This window comes from Xiphophorus couchianus, chromosome 5 (genome assembly GCF_001444195.1).
Source record: "Xiphophorus couchianus chromosome 5, X_couchianus-1.0, whole genome shotgun sequence".
NCBI classification, from domain to species: Eukaryota; Metazoa; Chordata; class Actinopteri; order Cyprinodontiformes; family Poeciliidae; genus Xiphophorus; species Xiphophorus couchianus.
In genome coordinates this window covers 32902756-32920557 of record NC_040232.1, presented here as the reverse complement: position 1 = coordinate 32920557, position 17802 = coordinate 32902756, and the positions used below count along the sequence as shown (strand labels likewise).

At 36.6% G+C, this 17802-nt stretch overlaps 1 protein-coding gene across 1 annotated transcript in view; it reads right to left on the bottom strand.

The window, feature by feature from the left end:
• The window catches only part of tusc3 (tumor suppressor candidate 3), a 68458-nt gene that overhangs the window by 35788 nt on the left and 14868 nt on the right, over positions 1-17802 (bottom strand). Inside the window, exon 2 of the mRNA XM_028018773.1 lies at positions 5432-5601. Within this exon, the coding sequence (XP_027874574.1) occupies positions 5432-5601 (170 nt within the window). The remainder of the gene's footprint in view (positions 1-5431; positions 5602-17802) is intronic.

The following is a 17802-nucleotide window of genomic DNA, read 5'->3' as shown; positions in this document are numbered from 1 at the left end:
TCAATAATACAGAAAAATATTGGGAACATTGTTTTAAGAAGCAACAAACCGGCTTTCATCAGTTCACAAAATGTTGCACCCTTTCTCTTCACCCAATGTGTTCTGTAGCAAACTAACTTCTACATCCCACTTTCCTCCTTTCTCATTGATTCTTTGGTTACTCTGGGACTGGTCAGTGTTCGACCCTGACTTTTTGGCTATTTTCTTTTTGTTCTATTCAAATTGTTTTCTGTGTGTTCCAAGTATACTTCTCTTCCTGTTTTATCTGCTCTGTTTGTTTGTGTGGGTTTATTTCTATCTGAAATTTTATTAGTTTTATTGCTTTAAATAAGCTAAAAAAAAATTTAACTTTTTATTTTTATTACATCTTCCATCAGTCCGAATTGTATATAATATCTGAACTAGCGTTTCTGAACGGGGGCGGTACCGTTCAGAGGGCGGCAGAGGACGCTAGCAGATATTTTTACAAAAGGGGGGCGCTTGCTCGAAGGTAAACTTTACACCTTATATGCACAACAATTCCAGTTTAGACTTTGAGCAACTTGCTAAAACGGTATTGTGTAACATTAAAACATGCTTGGCTGCAACTGTATCGATGGCTGTTCTCATTCTCTTCAGTGTTTGTTAGCTTCTCCTGCTACTGGTAGCTTCACTGCATCAGTTCAACGTTACACTGGCTGATGGCCTTGCTGTGATTTACTTGTCTGATGTCTGATTTTCAAATATTTTATGTTTTATTGAGGATTTTTGTACATTTAGGATTTTTTGGCAGTGCTGTGATCATGTCAAAGCAACAACTTAAATTAAAAAGTGTTTTATTGTCCGTCTGGATGCTGCCCGCTTCCATGGAAGGACAACATATCGCTCCTATAAACATGTGATGACTAAAATCACGATACCCTCACTATGTATCCCTCAGAAAAATGAGCCAATTTAAATAAAGAACTCCCTCCATGTGTGATATCACAGAGAGCGTTCATTTTATATAGTGAACATCGGTGCTGAAAGTGATCTGGTATGAAACAGTAGCACCACAGCAATTTTGAATTTTAACCATCAGAATACCGGGATTTTTTCTGTTGTTTTAAAAGGTTTACGTCAGTCTGCTTTTTTCCATCAATACGCTTCCCGACCGCTCCACACCGTAGGGGGTAAAAAAAAAAGAAGAAGAAGAAAGAAACGATGCAAAAAAACTCTGAAACAGGAGAACCGGGACCTAGAGTGAAGCAACGAACTAGATGTGATTCAGGATGAGAGAATCCGTGAACAGTGAAAAATCAATGAGTGGCAAATTAGGTGAAACTCATGATGACTAAGCGGCGCAGCACGTGAATGGCGTGATGAGTGAAGATTACTGGTGGTGAACGTCAATACAAACGATAAAATAAAACTTAAAAGAAACTAAAGAGGACATAACAATAAACCAAGAGAGGATAATACTAATCAAAGAAAACTAAATGGAAACAAATGAAGAACAAAATGCAAGAATAAACTAAGAAACTAAAGTAAATACAAAGGAATAAACTTGTATGGCAAGACCTTTTGAGTAATAATTAACACAGAGGACTATATGGCAAGACTAAACAGTTATTGTTTTCAGATAAAAGGTAAAATAATATTGTTGAAGTGCACAGCTAGAACTAAGAAGAAATATATTTTACAGACGATAACAGTAATAAGGGACTTATCACTTATTTATGTTTTTAATTAGATTTGATATATTTATTTCTTCAATATTATTTTTCATGACAGTGTTAATATCATGAGGCTGTTCAGTGACTCCATGATACTTTCAATCCGACTCATTAGGATTTGACTAAGAACCAGTTTTGGTCTTTGTAATTTCTGTCCAGTAAAACTAGTAATCTATAAATCAATAGTCAGGTCTGTATAAAGATATAATCCATGTTTCAGTTTCATATTTGTATGGCATTAGAATGATCTGGAACTTTTGTTTTTCCACTGAAAGCTCTGGTTTGCACAGTAAATGCCGTGTGGGTGAATTTTTATGAATGATACTCTGATGTCCCATTCTCCTGAAGGCAGCACAGAGCTGCACCACCAGAAACTCACAGAAACAAAGAAGAGTTATGATTATATAGTTGCAGTTCTACCCATGTTTTAATGTTGCAGAGCACAGTCTTTTTGCAAATAGTTTAAGCTTTAAACTGGCATTGTTGTACATCTTTTATCTGGTCAATTTGTGAAAGATTTAACAACTAAAATGGCAGAGAATAAGAATGTTTTTTCCACTCTGATTGGCTGCCGTTAGGCTTACCGATTTTAAGTTGAATGCCCATTCATTGCATTTTTCGTAGGCGCCTGTAAAAGTAATTTCTATTCACATGGCTCTTTTGTTCTCGGGGAAATTATTTTTGATGATAAATACAGAAACAACCATAAAAATCAAAACATCAACAGTAGTGACAGTAATATTAATAATACAATAATATTCAGGCAAAGTAGCCTACAATTTCTTTGGTGGGGGGCGGTGAGGGACCTGGACAATGGCCAGGGGGGCGCTGGCCCAAAAAAGGTTGAGAAACACGGATCTAAAATATTGGTAAATATCGTTTTTTCGCCAAAGCAGCAATACTTACATCTAATATCGGCCCAACTTTTCATGTCAGTGCATCCCTAACTTTGATGACGAGGAAAAGATGAAATCATTCAATCAATAATTCAAACTGAATCTTCTGTATAATACAGAATTAAGTAGCATTTCTGAATTTCTTCTAACAGCTATGAGTTTTCCCCAGCAGTCGACCTACTTTTAAATTTTAAACAACTTGTTCACATTAAAAGTCAAACTCTATTGGCTACTCCAGCTCCATGTTTGTTTGATCTGACAACTTCAGTGCTTAACCAACAGCCTTGTGGTAGAGCTCTACACTGTGAGCTACCGTAGCACTCGTCGTTATCTACTGCAGCGTTAAGGGCACTAAGTTTATGAAGCAGGAGAACAACGCAGATAGCTTTGTAGACAAACAATTAAGTGGAATCACTAGAAAAACAACATGTTATGAGCCAAGTTATTGAGTCATTTTACTGCCCCAATATGCAAAGATCACAGGCAAAAGCGAGATGTGCATTTGAAGGCTTTTTAAAGCTGTTTGTCAAGTGAGACAGATATTCCATTTTATTAATCAATCAAAATCAATCAATCAAATTTTATTTGGCACATTTCAGCAGCAAGGCATTTCAAAGTGCTTTATCAAACACAGAAACACAATACAATATAGAATCAACAATCAAAACGCGACATTAAGTCAAGTTCCATCATTAAATGTGTAATTGATTACGTTTCAAATACAATCCTAAACAAGTGGGTTTTTAGTTGAGATTTAAAAGAGGTCAGTGTTTCAGCTGTTTTACAGTTTTCTGGAAGTTTTTCCAAATTTGTGGTGCATAGATGCTGAAAGCTGCTTCTCCTCATTTGGTTCTGGTTCTGGGGATGCAGAGCAGACCAGAACCGGAAGACCTGAGAGGTCTGGAAGGTTGATACAACAACAGCAGATCTTTGATGTATTGTGGTGCTAAGCCGTTCAGTGATTTGTAAACTAACAACAGTATTTTAAAATCTATTCTTTGAGCTACAGGGAGCCAGTGGAGGGACTTTAAAACTGTCATTAAGTGTCAGGTGTGAAAATGAAAAGGTTAGCAAATGATACCTGTGTGTAGATGCAAACTCTGCAATATCAGAAATTGTTTTCAGGAGGAGAACTTAGGTTTGCAGCTAACTTTCAAATCACGTTGTCGTCATGACTATATGGAGATGCTCTTATTTTCCCCAGGAAAATACCAAATAGGCCGTAGTCTTAATAGTTATTTATATTAAAAAACTGCATTAAAATCCTGTTTGTATTAGTAAGACATTTTTCAGACGTTTGTGTTTAAAATCGCCTAAAATGATGTGATAGTCTTTGCAGGTCAGCACTATTTGGCTAACAGGTTAAATTCTGACCAGCATTAATAGCTGTTCCCATGTTTGCTTGACATGCTTACCTCCAATGCAGACACACAATCTCTGGGCTGTGGGTGTGTATAACGTATAAATGACCACTTTCTCCATTTTCACCAACAAAGGGAGGTCATTTGTGGAAAGTCAGCATCTTGTCCCAATCCACACTTCTCTTCACTTCTACTGTGCTCTACTATTTAAGTTTAGGGGATGTGAAGTAAGTTTAAGATAAGGTTAGGATTTGACTGGTAATGGTTATCCATAAATGCAGGTACTAAAATTAATGGAAGTGAATATAAAGTCAGTTTGATGGAAATACAACACTGTGTGTGTGTGGCCTTGTATCTGCTACATAGTAAAGACAATTTTTCCAACAAATAACACACTGTGAGTACTGACTACTTCTATGTGGTGCTGTTTTTGCATGATGAGTTAGTTTTAGGACTTTAAAGTGTGAATTGAGTATAGGTTAGGTTTAGGTTTAGGCATGAACTGGTAATGTTTAGGTTTAGGGAAGGGTTAGGCTACAGAAATACATGAAAAAAGAAGGGAAGTCAATCCAAAGTCCCTACGATGATAGAAAGACACACTGTGCATGTGTGTGTTGACAGAGATTTTTTTTGATTAGACTCTAGTCATGTTGTTGTATGCTGTGATTAAGCTGGATTTCAGCATAGATTTTATGGAATTGTATAGCTAGCAAACATGGAGATCCAAAAAAAGCAGCAGTGGTGACCTGAAGCTGCTTTCAGAACAATGGACAGCTCCAGAGCCGTCGCAGCTCCAGGTGCTGTCCGTTGTGCTGAAATGAAGGTGCATTAAGAGCAACATGGCTTTCAGTTCAAATCTGTTGTAGTCTTTTTTTATATATATATATATATTATAAATATACAATAGTGGGCCGACTGGAAGGTTTATATTCGACATATTATAGATCAGCTGGTTTAACTAAACCCAAGGAATGAGGGTGAATGAATTGTTGTCTATCTTGTGACTCAACGTGAATTAACTGATAACACAGGAATAATAGTTTAGAAAGCAGGTGGCAAAATCTACATGCAAAACTTATATACTTTTAAATATTGCACATTTAAGGATGGTGTTCCAAGAGTTTCTAAGTCTCTCTGTAAGTAAGTAAGTAAGTGAGTAACTTTGTCTCAATGGTCTTATTTTGTGAAATTTATTCATGTCCCACTGGCAGTGTGACTAGCTGGAGTATTTTTGATCAAAATGTCAGTGTAACCCACAGGTTATCATTACATAAGACCATTTGCTGTTCCGATTGCGTGTGCAGTTTTATGAATATACAATCTGGGCGACAGGGGTGAGCCAAACATCAGCATATTTCTAGGCCAGGCGTGTGTGTGGGGATGCGGGGGTGCGCGCGTGTTTGTGTGTGTGAAACGTGAAAAATGCAGTTTTTAATGTTTAGTAGGGGATATGACAGTTGTTACTGTGGTGGTAGTATACCTGCAGACCGAACACTGCCTTTGAGGCTGCAGGGCGGTGAACATGACGATAACGGAGTAGTTCCTGGGCGGGGCCTTGACGAAACGGCGGAACTTGTCTCCGTTCATGCGGATGACTGAGCGTCGAGAAGACCACTCCATCATCTGCTCAACCTTCTCCGACAGCAGGTTCTAAACGCAGAAAATAAAGACAAAACACAGGTAATACTTTTAGTTCAGATTCACAGAAAATGACTAGCTGGATATGTACAGTGTTCAGCTCACGAGATAAGATAAATAGGCTTTTAAATACAATACATTGTAGTGAAAGCACTTATTCCAATATCAGTTTGATGGCCACCAAAACTATAATTCACAAAGGGAGTGGTAAAGACAATGATATGATAGGAAAAAAATTGCATAATCATCACAATATTCAACGATCACACCTCAATATTATATTTTTCTCTCATCGTGAAGCCAAAGGTTTAAGGCAGTGGTCTCAAACTCCAGTCCTCAAGACACGGTGTCCTGCATCTTTTAGATGTATCTCTGCTTCATTACACCTGACCCCAATATTAGCTCTGTGGAGCTTGACTGCATGCTAGTGAGGCAGTTTAGCCATTTAATTCAAGTGTGTAGGACAAGGGACACATCTAAAAGTTGCAAGACTTTGGTCCTCGAGGAACGCCGTTTGACACCACTGGTTTCGGTCAAGTTCATTTGTATAGCACACGTAGCAACTGTGGCTCAGTGGTTGAATATTTATCTAGCGATTGGAAAGTTGTAGGTTTGATTCCAGCTTCCTCCAGTCACATGTCGAAACGGCCCTGGGCAAGGAAAGCCACCAAAAGTTGGCTAGATTGGTGTAGAAATGTGTGCAAATGGGTGAATGTGGCTCTAGTATAAAAAGCTTCTGAGCGGTGAAAATGACTGCAAAAACAATTTACAAGTTCAGTCCATTTATCATCAACAACAATCCTCATTGATCACTGGCGTTCCAATGTTCCATTTATTTTAGCTCTAACGTAACTATAAACAGTTCGATTTTTATCCTTGTTTTTAAGGAACTCAGTGTTTTGGCAGCTTTGCAGTTTTTTGGAAGTTCATTCCAGATTAGAGGAGCATAGAGGCTGAATGTTGCTTTTCCGTGTTTGGTTCAGAACAGAACCAGAATACCTGAGAATCTGAAAGAATATACAACAACAGATCTTTAATGTGTTTTGGTAGAAAGTAGTTAAAGGTATTTGTGAAGTAACTGAAGCATTTTATAGTCTATTGTTTGAGCTACAGGGAGAAGTGGAAGGACTTTAGAAATAGAGTGATGTGTAGTTTGGTAAAACTCTAGAAATACTCCTAGAATGTCACAGATTGCACAATATTAAAGTTTTTAACTTCTGGCATAGAGGAGAAAGTACTCCGTGGTGATAGTATTTATGTTGCACTCCCAAAAGACAGCAACATCAAGAAGAAACATGAGAGGCTTGAGAAATACTCAGGGCTACTGAATAAAAAACGCCATCTGGCTGGGAAAAGAGCTCGACATCAGAGCTGGAGCGCAACTCTGCGGATAAACAACTTACAGCAAACATGTACACAAAGACTCATGCTACAGATTTGGGAGATAAAATACTTTCGGAGAGACGGATTTATGTAATTTTGCTTGGGTTCAGTGTCCTTATACTGTTTACATCTGTAAGTCTTTATGATGCAGCCAGTGTTGGTTCTCCAGGAGCTCGCTCAGATACTTGCCGACGTGATCTTCCCCACGCCGCCGCCGCTGCAACAGCTCTGAGCTGAAGAGTGATGAAATAGTTAGACTCGAGATGAAATGCTTGTTTTTCCAACCTCTGCTGATCAAACTGTACCTTGAGAACCTCTGGAAACAAGAGGCGCACGTTTGGTTTCACGCACAATGCAATCAATGGTTTAGAATGAGAATGAGCTGCATATGAGCTCATGCATTTCTAATTAAAGACTTCCTATCTTATAATGTTTGGCATACTGTGACATGTGTCAGTGCAAAGACTTGCATGACAAGCTTCACTGCTCCCTTAGTCAGCTGTTATCAGCTAGCACACCGATAAAAGTCTAAATCTGCAATCGCCTAATAAGGAGAAAAATATGATCCCTTTTTGGAAGTTTGTTGCATCACATAAAACATAAGTACCCCAACTTCTGTCCATTCCTGTTTTTGGTGTTTTTTTTGCACACAGGTTTTTAAGTATTGGTTCAAGCAGACAGTAGTTAAATAATTCAGCAGCGCCCCTCCATTCGACTGCTAATCGAACACTCCCACTTTCACACAGATCAACAACAGGCCTTAGAGTTGCAGAAGTGAAGCGTACACTGAATCTCTCCAGTAAACTGCCTGGAGACAAGATCAACAAAGATGAACTAAAAATCTGGAGGAGGATAAGGAAGAAAGTGAGGCAGTAAACAGGAGTAATGAAAACAAGCATAATGTGTTTTTGGGGGGTCATTTTAGATAACATGATAGTCATCGCTAAAGGAGGAGCAACTACATAGGGTCCATGTCCACTGTAGGTTTATTGTTTTGTTTGTTTTTTTGCTTCTTTGCCTTTAATTTATCCATCTTGTTTTAGCCTTCATGCCTTCTACCCTAAAGGGAGAGCTGCCAGCTCTGAACTACAGTCTGTAATCATGGCCTGTCTCACTTATGCTTCTCAAACACTTTCTCACAAAGAGAAAAAGAGTAAAAAGAAAACCTCAAAAGAAAAAAGATCCAAATTATGTTAAATGTCCAGCAAAACAATTTTGCGCACTGTAAATAAAACGTAGCCATATTTCTGAAATACAAGCTTAAAAAGAAAAAGTCAGTGGAGGGGAAAGGTTTATCCTAATGTGCCATGAAGATTAAAGTGGATGCCTGTATCAATTTTAGATTCATAGACAGAAAACAAACTTGGGAGCTGATTATTATTAAACGGTTTGCCAAAGGGAGAACACCACCTTAGAGCACAGCAAAAACACCAAATCGTAAGTATTTTTTCTCTAGTTTCTAATGTAATCTTATTACACTTGAAATGAGACAAAACTTACTTGCAAGTGTCTTTTCAGCAAAATATAGGAGCTTGTTTTGAAGTAAATAATTCCTTAATATTGATAAAAAGTACTACTTCCACTGGCAGATACATTTCTTTATTTATAGCAAGACAATTTTCTCATGTTTCAAGTGAAATAATCTGCCAATAGAACTAGTAGTTTTTCATCAATATCAAGGAATTATTTGCTTAAACTTAAAGCATACAGCTGATGAGATACTTTTTAAGTTAGTTCGATCTTAATTTTAGTGTACTAAGATATTTGTGCTAGAGACTAGACAAAACATACTAACATACTTGGTCAGAATTTGTGTTTGCAGTGAGAGTGTTGCAGTTATCATATTTCACATCATTGGTCCATAATGTTGCATGATGTTAGTTCACTACATTATATCTGTTGCCAATTAACTTTGACCAAATTGTTTCAGTTGTTTTCACAAAAGAGCCTATGCGTTCACTTTTCAATGACTGATTTGCCAGCAACAAACTCTACAACAGAATATGGCTGTAATGCAGATATACATACAAGAATTAGTAACAGATTCTTTTGAAAAAGAAGAAAACGTCTGAATAAAGCCTAAATTAAAAAGAAGCTCTGTGTGTGAAGTCTGTGATGGGTTGCATTTTGATCAAGATTCCTTGAGGGGGCACTCTGTTGGTTTTTGTTTGTATTTTTTATTTTAATTAGGTTTGAACAATGTGTCCAAGTGTCTCACAACTAAACTGCTAATAATTTTTTGGGAAAAACAAAAACAAAAAAAAATAACAAACTGTGCAATTATTTTTGCCCATAACATGAAAATCAAGTACAATTTGTCCGTGAACCATTTCAAAGAAACTTACATCAATTGACTTGACATGAGCTGTTTATTTACCTTCTGAGTCTAATAAACAACATTTTTGGGATGCTGGAAGGTTATCTTAGAGATCGCCGTAGCTCGGTCGTATAACGAGTTACAAACAAATGCATCTGGTCTCCCACATGGGAGGACTTGACCTTGCAAAATTAAGAGAAAAATGTTTAGCTAATGAACTTCGGTGTACTTGTAAATTTTGAAGAGGAGTCCACAGCCGCAGCCATTAATGTGCTTGTGCACGCCAAACAGCTGGAGATTAGCTGTGTCCTTCAAGGCTCGATACCGTAGCGTCAGCGCCTCGTGATACAAGTTCAACTCAACATATGCTTACTTGTGTCTGGTCAGACCTTGGGAGTGTCACAAATTACTAACAGAGTTCATTAACTGAAGAGGAAAAGAAAGTAGCAACATTTAAATTAAAGTTACTTACTTGGTTCTTTTAGGAATCTGTATAACTATGTAACATGTCTATGTAAATTAATACATTTGTGTGGCCAATGTTACAATTTAAAACAGAATCTCCCACTGAATTATCCTGATCCCTTTAATTAGTCCACTTCAAATTAAATAAATTAGTTTTTTTAATAAAACTTACAAAGTATTTACAACAAAACGAAGACAGTTCTGGACAGAGAAATACCTTGAGATAAACCAACTCCTTCGCACCACCACGACTGCTCTTTGCCTTATCCAACCCTCAAACGTATGAGCTACATACGCACTGACAGTCTAGAACCATTAAAAAACATTTATTTTCTACCCCGCTGAGCACAAAGGGCATTAAAATGAATCATGTCTTCTGCCGGTGTGTGTTTGGTGTGTTTTTATGTCTGTGTGGGAGCGACGCTGAGTGAGGAAGATGCGCAAATGCTCTGCAGATACCCTGCATTATCTCTCAGATTCTCTGTTAGCCACTCTAAGTATGTCATAACCTCTCCTTACATCACACACACACATTATAGGTACATCGCCAGGAGGCAAAAAGCATAAATAGCACTTAACCATGGTTGCAATTTCTTGACAATTCCCTATTTGTTGTTCTTTCTTGGATTCATTTCTCTCTTACCTGCGGTCACTTCTTATAAAAATCAATATTACCAAGTCATTTTCTAGTCATTTTTTAGAAACATTTCTCATATTTTGATCAATTTTAAGTGAGAAAGCGCTAAACACTAACATTTATGTCAAAACACAAAAACATGGTTACATTTAACAAAACTGTACAAAAAAAAAAACAACACTGTGAGATGCAGAGTATTTAAAGCAACAACAGTAAGACTTTGTTCAATCAAGTCTACAAGAAGGTGGGAAAAAAGCGATACAAGGCAAAAAAAAAGGAAAAAAGGATGGGACAGACACAAGCAGAGCGAGAAGAGTAAATTGGGAAGAAAGAAAAATCACAGCCAGGAGGAAGATGACACATTAAGTGTAAGGCAACTGATTTTTGCACTGATGAGTACACAGCAGGAGGTTATGGAGGGCATGACAGAGGACAGCCATTTCATCAGCCATTCTGTTACACAATCATAAAGTCACTGTGCCGGCCATAAACATGTTTTTTTTCCCCCCTCACTGTTGCTCTTTATTTGATTCTCAAAGCTGGAAACAGAAACATTAACAATAACGTATAATGATTTACTGTAGTAACTCATAAAGATTAATGAATATACTTTGTTTTCCCATGTGAAAAGGCAGAATTAAGTCAAACTAAAAAGCACAAAGATCACGCAGATTTGAGTCAGAAAAAGCAGCGGATGTGTCAGAGTGGCAACAATAAGGAGAAAGCTGGAAGTCAAAGGATTCTGCGTTTGTTGCTGCGAACATTATTATGCACAGGAGGTCAGAGTAACGATGTGGCTCGATCGTCCACTGCTTTATGGACAGCAATAGATCAACTGAGACGTGGTGTCAACACTTCTAAGAAGCCAAGGCTCTTACTGGGTGTAAGCTGGAATGAATGGAGACAAGATGCACTGCATGATGGGAAATATCAAGTAGCAACTTTATACGAAATCTCTGTGCTGCGATGTGACTTTCTGCACCGTTTGCATGTTCTCAAAGATTCCACTTCCTTTCAAAGGAAAGAAAATCATTTAAACCAATCAAATCATTACAAAAGTACTACCACAAACTATAACAGCTACATACGCAGCAAAACTGCACCAAGTGAAAACCTTGGATTTAATTAGGACTGATATGATTAATCTGATTAATCGTGATGAATTGATTATTGAGATAATTGTCAACCAATTTATTTATCAACTAAATCAATTTTAAAAAAACTAAATATGTTCTACCTAAAATTCCTTAAGTGGAACAGTATTAGCTTCACTTAGTTTCAATTTTGGGAAAAAAAAAAGATAAAATAAATTTAAAAAAAACACAATAACAAAAAAATCTCCTATTAACCACCCTTTGCTATACATTTATTAATCAGTTATTCCAAAGAATAATCAGTCCTAGACTGGGCTACACTTTTCACATGTTGATGTTAGAAGTTTATTTTTTTAGTCATGGATGCAACATTTGTTACAAATGATCAAACATTCAACAAAAGAATGCAACGTTATTGTATTCTCGGCAATAAAATGTTGATTTTCTTACTTAAATTTTTTTATATGCATATTTCCATCTATTATTGCATTTCTAAAATTGTAAAAAAAAATTTTAAAAGGCTTACATAAAAAATCTGCAGACGATGCCAATTTTTTTTGTACATGGCTAATCATCAGAATAATCAATAGATTAATCAATAACTAAAACAATCATCAGCAGCCCTACATTTACTGTTTGAAAATGTGAATGTAGCACCTATGCTCACATGGAGAAGTCAAAAAATAGTTTAAGCAGCTAAAGCAAAGCTTCCAGACATTCCATCAGCTTCATAAATCATCAGTTTTCAACACTATTATTAATTTAAATGCACCTTTATCTCAAGATGCCTACATCATATCTGTTTCCCCTATAGTAACATACGTTGCAGGATGCAGTCCCACTGAAAAGACACCAATAATAAAGTCACACTGCTGACTGTCTCGCGATGGAAAATGTTTTTCCACTTGTATAACAATTTGGACAGTTTTCTTCAAAAATATCTGACGCTTAATGAAGTACTGATGAATTGCTCTGATCTTAGGACTGTTGCAGCAGAAAGCCAGAGTCAGACATGAACTACTTCAACATATTAATAAATAGGCGTCCACTCCATATGAATACGGGCGTAAATTCTGAGAAGATCCTGCTCACAACAAATGAAGATGTCAATAAAATTTTATTGAAATAGCACGCCAAGACTTTTCTGAGTTTCCAAGTGCACGTCGCACCATAAACACAGCTTCATAAAGCTTTCCATTTAACAATAAAAGCTTCCCATGGGGTGACTTTTAGATAATGGATGAGGACAACCAGCCAGGTATTTGATCTGCAAGCCTTCTAAATAATAATAATACAATAGCATTTGTCCTCCAAGCAATCTTTTCCTCTGGGAGATTTTAACACGTCTATTGTAAATGAATGGGTCTTGACTTTGGCTGTCAGCCCCCTATATAGTTTCCTCCAATCCCATCTCTAAAAGAGGGGATTATGAGAAATTGGCTTCATTTAACAAGGATCAAAGACTTGTCTCTCACACAAAAATGCAGAAAAGGCCAGAAGGCAGATAAACACACAGTAAAATAGAAGGAAAAAAATATATAACGGAAAGAAAATGAGTCAATTCTGTTACGTACCATCCTTATAATGATGTCAGGACTTTCCATATTGTGTTAAACCAAAAACATGTACATGCATACATTCACCCCCCCCCCACACACACACACACATAAGGAAGCGCAAAAGGGCACAACAAATAAAAACATTTAAAAAGTTGCATTCAATTGGATGGCATTTTTATGACTTCTTACAATTTTCTTAGTCACCTTGAGGGGAAACAGGTGACTGGGAAAAAATATGAAGTTTAGATAGATGCATATGGATAAAAGAGACAAACAGAAAACAAGGTTATGGGATAGAGGAAGCAATAATATGAGGAACTCAGGAACAAGTTAAAAGAAAAACAAATGCAGATAAAAGTAGAAAATATATGTACAAAACCCAAAAACAGCGGAAAAGGAGTAAAACAGCTCAGACAGTCATAATCGTAAAAGGTTTTTTCCACACACATTATCTGTGTACTTTTTCCCCCCATCTTCCTCCTATGGGCCCAGTAGTAATCTCATGTTTTCTCAACTGTTTCAGATAGAAAAAGAAGAAACAATGTTCGGGTTATTTATCTCAAACAGGGAAGCAAACTGGAGGTCTGTGAATGCAAAAAAAAAAAAAAGCAAGTAATGACTAGTGAATGCTTTGTGGTGGGGATAATCGACAAATAACCAGACTTTGATTAATTTTATTTGGCTTGAAATGGCCGTCCCGATTAAATATAAAATTCTGATTAGACCAAAATAACCTTAAGTGACCTCCTGCTGGTATGTAAGATTTGTCAGTCTTATTATGTTTATGTACAACAATCCATAAGAAGGATATTGCTTTTCTGGCAATGCAGAATTAATTAATTGGTTACATTTTGCTTTGGTGTGTTTCTATGTTTTACATATTCACACACTGGTGGTGAAATAATGTGGATACATTTAGATCCCCCACATTTAGAAAAAAGCATTAAAGAAAAAGTCAATTTAGAGAAATATAAACAGGACCATGCAACATTTAAACACACTGTGTGAGTCCACTGTGAGTCAGTGGCAGTGTATTATTTCCCTCTCACACCTGCAGTCAATCAAACCAATAAGGTATCGTGTTGCGAAGTCTGCATTTGTCAGCTCATAATCTGCGATTCCCAGAAATATCAAGAGTTGTCACTTAAGGGACTACGGGAGCGGATTTGTCAGCTTAACTGCCAAATAACAATTATTGGAAATAAATGCTTTTTTCCCTCCGCTTTTGTCTGAGCGTCTTTAAAAATGTCTTTCTCCGGTGATTTTTTTCTTTTCATATATTTTGCCCATTAGTGCGAGCAGTCATCTCTCTCTGTGATTCTTTGCAGACTTTCTGAAATTTGTCTTGCTTACAGATAACCGCTTTACTCTAAAAATCCCAGGAAAAGAACCTGACATGTGAAATCTGTCATTCCGTCTCTTCAAGGCACCTGACCAGGTTTTTCTCTTTTTGCTTGTAATAATAGGGAGTCTGTCGTCAATCTAACTTATAAATTTAATTTTCTGAAATGACTTTGCGTGGGTGGGTTCATCATCCCCTTTATCATGTTAAGACATTCAAGATTTGAATGGTGCCTGTCACCATTTTTAGAATTTCATCTGTGTAGAATAATTTTGTGCTTAGACACCTATTGCTTCAATCCACCTGAAGATACAGCTGATGGCAATTAAAAAAAAAAAAAAGACAGGCGATCATTTGCATTTTACCTAAAATTATTAAAATAATTTTGTGACTGCTAGTAAGTAAAATGGTTAATTGTCAATAGGAGAGAGGCACAGAAAATGCATATTTATTTTAAAGGGGCAAGAAACTGCTATGCTTCAATGTGATGACTTAACCTACTCACTGGTCTGGTGTTTTCATCATGCAACTGGCAAAGATATAAATTGAAATGATTACATTTTAATGGAAAATATTTTTATGTGTCAGGTCATTGAAAAGCCTACTCAGAGTCATAAGAGGTTACAAATACAGGCCTACTTCACACACAAGGCTAAACGGTATAATAAGAGTAATTTAATACTGGGTTCTTTACACATTGAAAAAATAAAAATTCACTTTATTTCAGAAAACACTACAAATCTGTGCACAAACTAATATATAATAAAAGCATTTCAAGCTCTCCAAACTGCAGAGTACCAAAAGAAGCAAAGAAAAATGCTTTTGGAACAAGGCTGGAAACTACAGAGCCAAATAATCGACAAACACATAAATGGAGCCCAGAGCAAGAAAGGTCTTCTCCCAAATTTGAAAAGGAAACACAAAGCAAATATGAAAACCTCTTCATCTCCCTGCAGCTGTGGTGCAACATGTTGTTCAAAAGTTTTTTATTTGTTATTTGCCACAATATGAGAGGTGGGATGGTAAACAAAAAGCTCAGTTTTAAAGTCACAGTTTGGTGACGTTGTGGAGCAGTTACAGCTATAGACAAAAAAACTTTTTTTTAATTCAATGGTGAATATAGGGACATAAGAAGCTGTTTGTTTTTTTAAAAATTGAATATAGACAAAATTAACTGAAAATTAGCCAATTAGCTATACCCGACTAGTATTATTTCAAAATCAAATCAAATCACATTTTATTTGTATGAGACATTTCAGCAGCAAAGCATTTCAAAGTGCTTTACAACATATCAAACACAGAAACACAAAGCAATATAGAATCAACAATCAAAACACGACATTAAGTCAAGTTCCATCATTAAATTTGTAATTGATTACATTTCAAATACAATCCTAAACAGGTGGGCTTTTAGTCGAGATTTAAAGGAAGTCTCACATTTATTTGCGCTGCATTTAAATGTGATGCTTTGATAAAGAGTTCAGTCCCACATAGGCCTGTCACGATTACAAGTTTTGATAGACGATAAATTGCCCCAGAAGTTATCGCGATAAACAAGGATATTGTGTCAAGACCATTTTTGAGTAATAAAATGGTGACAGCATGGTAATACTAGAATACATCCTCAAAGATCAATAAACTTTAATTTCTAATGAACATTTAACACTGAAACTGGAAGACATTTTAAATATCCAAAATAAATAAACAAAACAACAGAAAAGATAAATAAAATTAACCATGAAGAATCTATAAACAAAATTGTCCTTCCAAAGAAGAGATAGTTGAGACCAAAGAGTCAAACGTAAGACCAATTTTGGTAGAAAGAAAGAGAGAAAAAAGAAAAAAAACGATAGGTCATGCACCTGGAAATTATGAGATCATTATTGATATCATTTTAATTTATCATGTGGTTAATTGATTGGCCTAGCCACACGTCTACTGCTGTAGAGATTCCTGAAGCAGTTACTATGGCTTTCGCAAGGTCCGCGTCACTACAATACTCTACAAGCTGATTTTGTACTGAAGTTTATTTTATCTTCATTCCAGTTACAGTCCATTCGAGTAATCCCATTTCAGTGGAATAACTAAATCCAACATGGAGTCAGGTACTAGGGCTGGGCGATAAAACACTAACAATAGCCATCACAATACAGGATGGAAAATGTGTCCAATAGAACGGTGATCATTTCTCTGAACTTTAATCTAGAACAGCATGGCATTCTGGGGAATGTAGGCAGAGGACATGCTTTCGCCACCATCCTTCATAACGGCTTAAAAATAAAAGGGCAAGATGGAGTTAAGGGACAAAATGAGTAGAGCATTACAAAGAAAAGTGTAGATAAAAGAAAAGGTCAGTCAATTAATAATTATCGATATTGTGTGATTTTGCCCAGCCTCAGCAGCTACATCCCTTGTCCCTGTTCAAAAATGCCAATTTTAATTTTAATTCAACAAACTTTCTTTCTCCAACATTGACTAAAAAAGGATCATGGTCCCAAACAGCACCCTGATGATTGTGACAAGTCCTCCGGTTCTGGTTTGTATGTATTATCCATACAGAACTTGAGTTTTTGGGTTTTCCTCGTGCGTTTTCTATTTACAGTCATATTGGAGCGTTCCATAGTCTTCTTTAGTTTATCATATTTAACTACCAAAGAAAAAATAAAGAATTGAAACCAAATCAACTTGATCAACATGGATGCAGAACTCCAGACACAATTCAATTTGAGCACTTGAGTTCTAACACTTGGTATTTACACACCAATTCTTTTCATTTCAAGGAAAGAGCCGTTATCTGTCTACATTTAGTGGTTTAGACATTTCTGTGTGCAGGTTTGAACAACGATAATTGTTTGGGTGGGCGGGAGATTCAGGTAAAGCTCTAAAATGTGCTCTATCCTCCGACGGTGTTCATAGTGCCTCATACGTGAAATTAGGGGTAGCGGGGAATACTGAAGAATGAGAGACACTTCAAACTGCTCTCTGTGCAGACACAGGAAGGAGTGGGAGTATTTAAACGGCTTTACAGTGAATGAAGAACAACATTACCATCTGACCCTTGTTATAAAAGTGCAGAAAGTCCAATGGGGAAAAACACTAGCTGTGGGCACATGAAAAACTTAAAACACACTAAATGCTCAAATTTACATACTCAAAAGGAAAACAGTCATGAGAAGAAAAAAAAGTAATCTAGGCCATGAGAAGCTCAAGTGAGTCCTGGCTAACTTCAGTGTCATATTACATGCTCCCCTGTTAGATTTTTAGCTGTAATTCTTGAAAATTTGAGAAGAATTCAGTCACTGTTTATTGTTCTCACAGAGTTCTTCGAGATGACAGAGGTCATGATATTTTAAATGATTCTCTTTTTTTCAGTCCCCGTAACACTGGCATTAAATTTAAATGCAATTCAGAGCAGA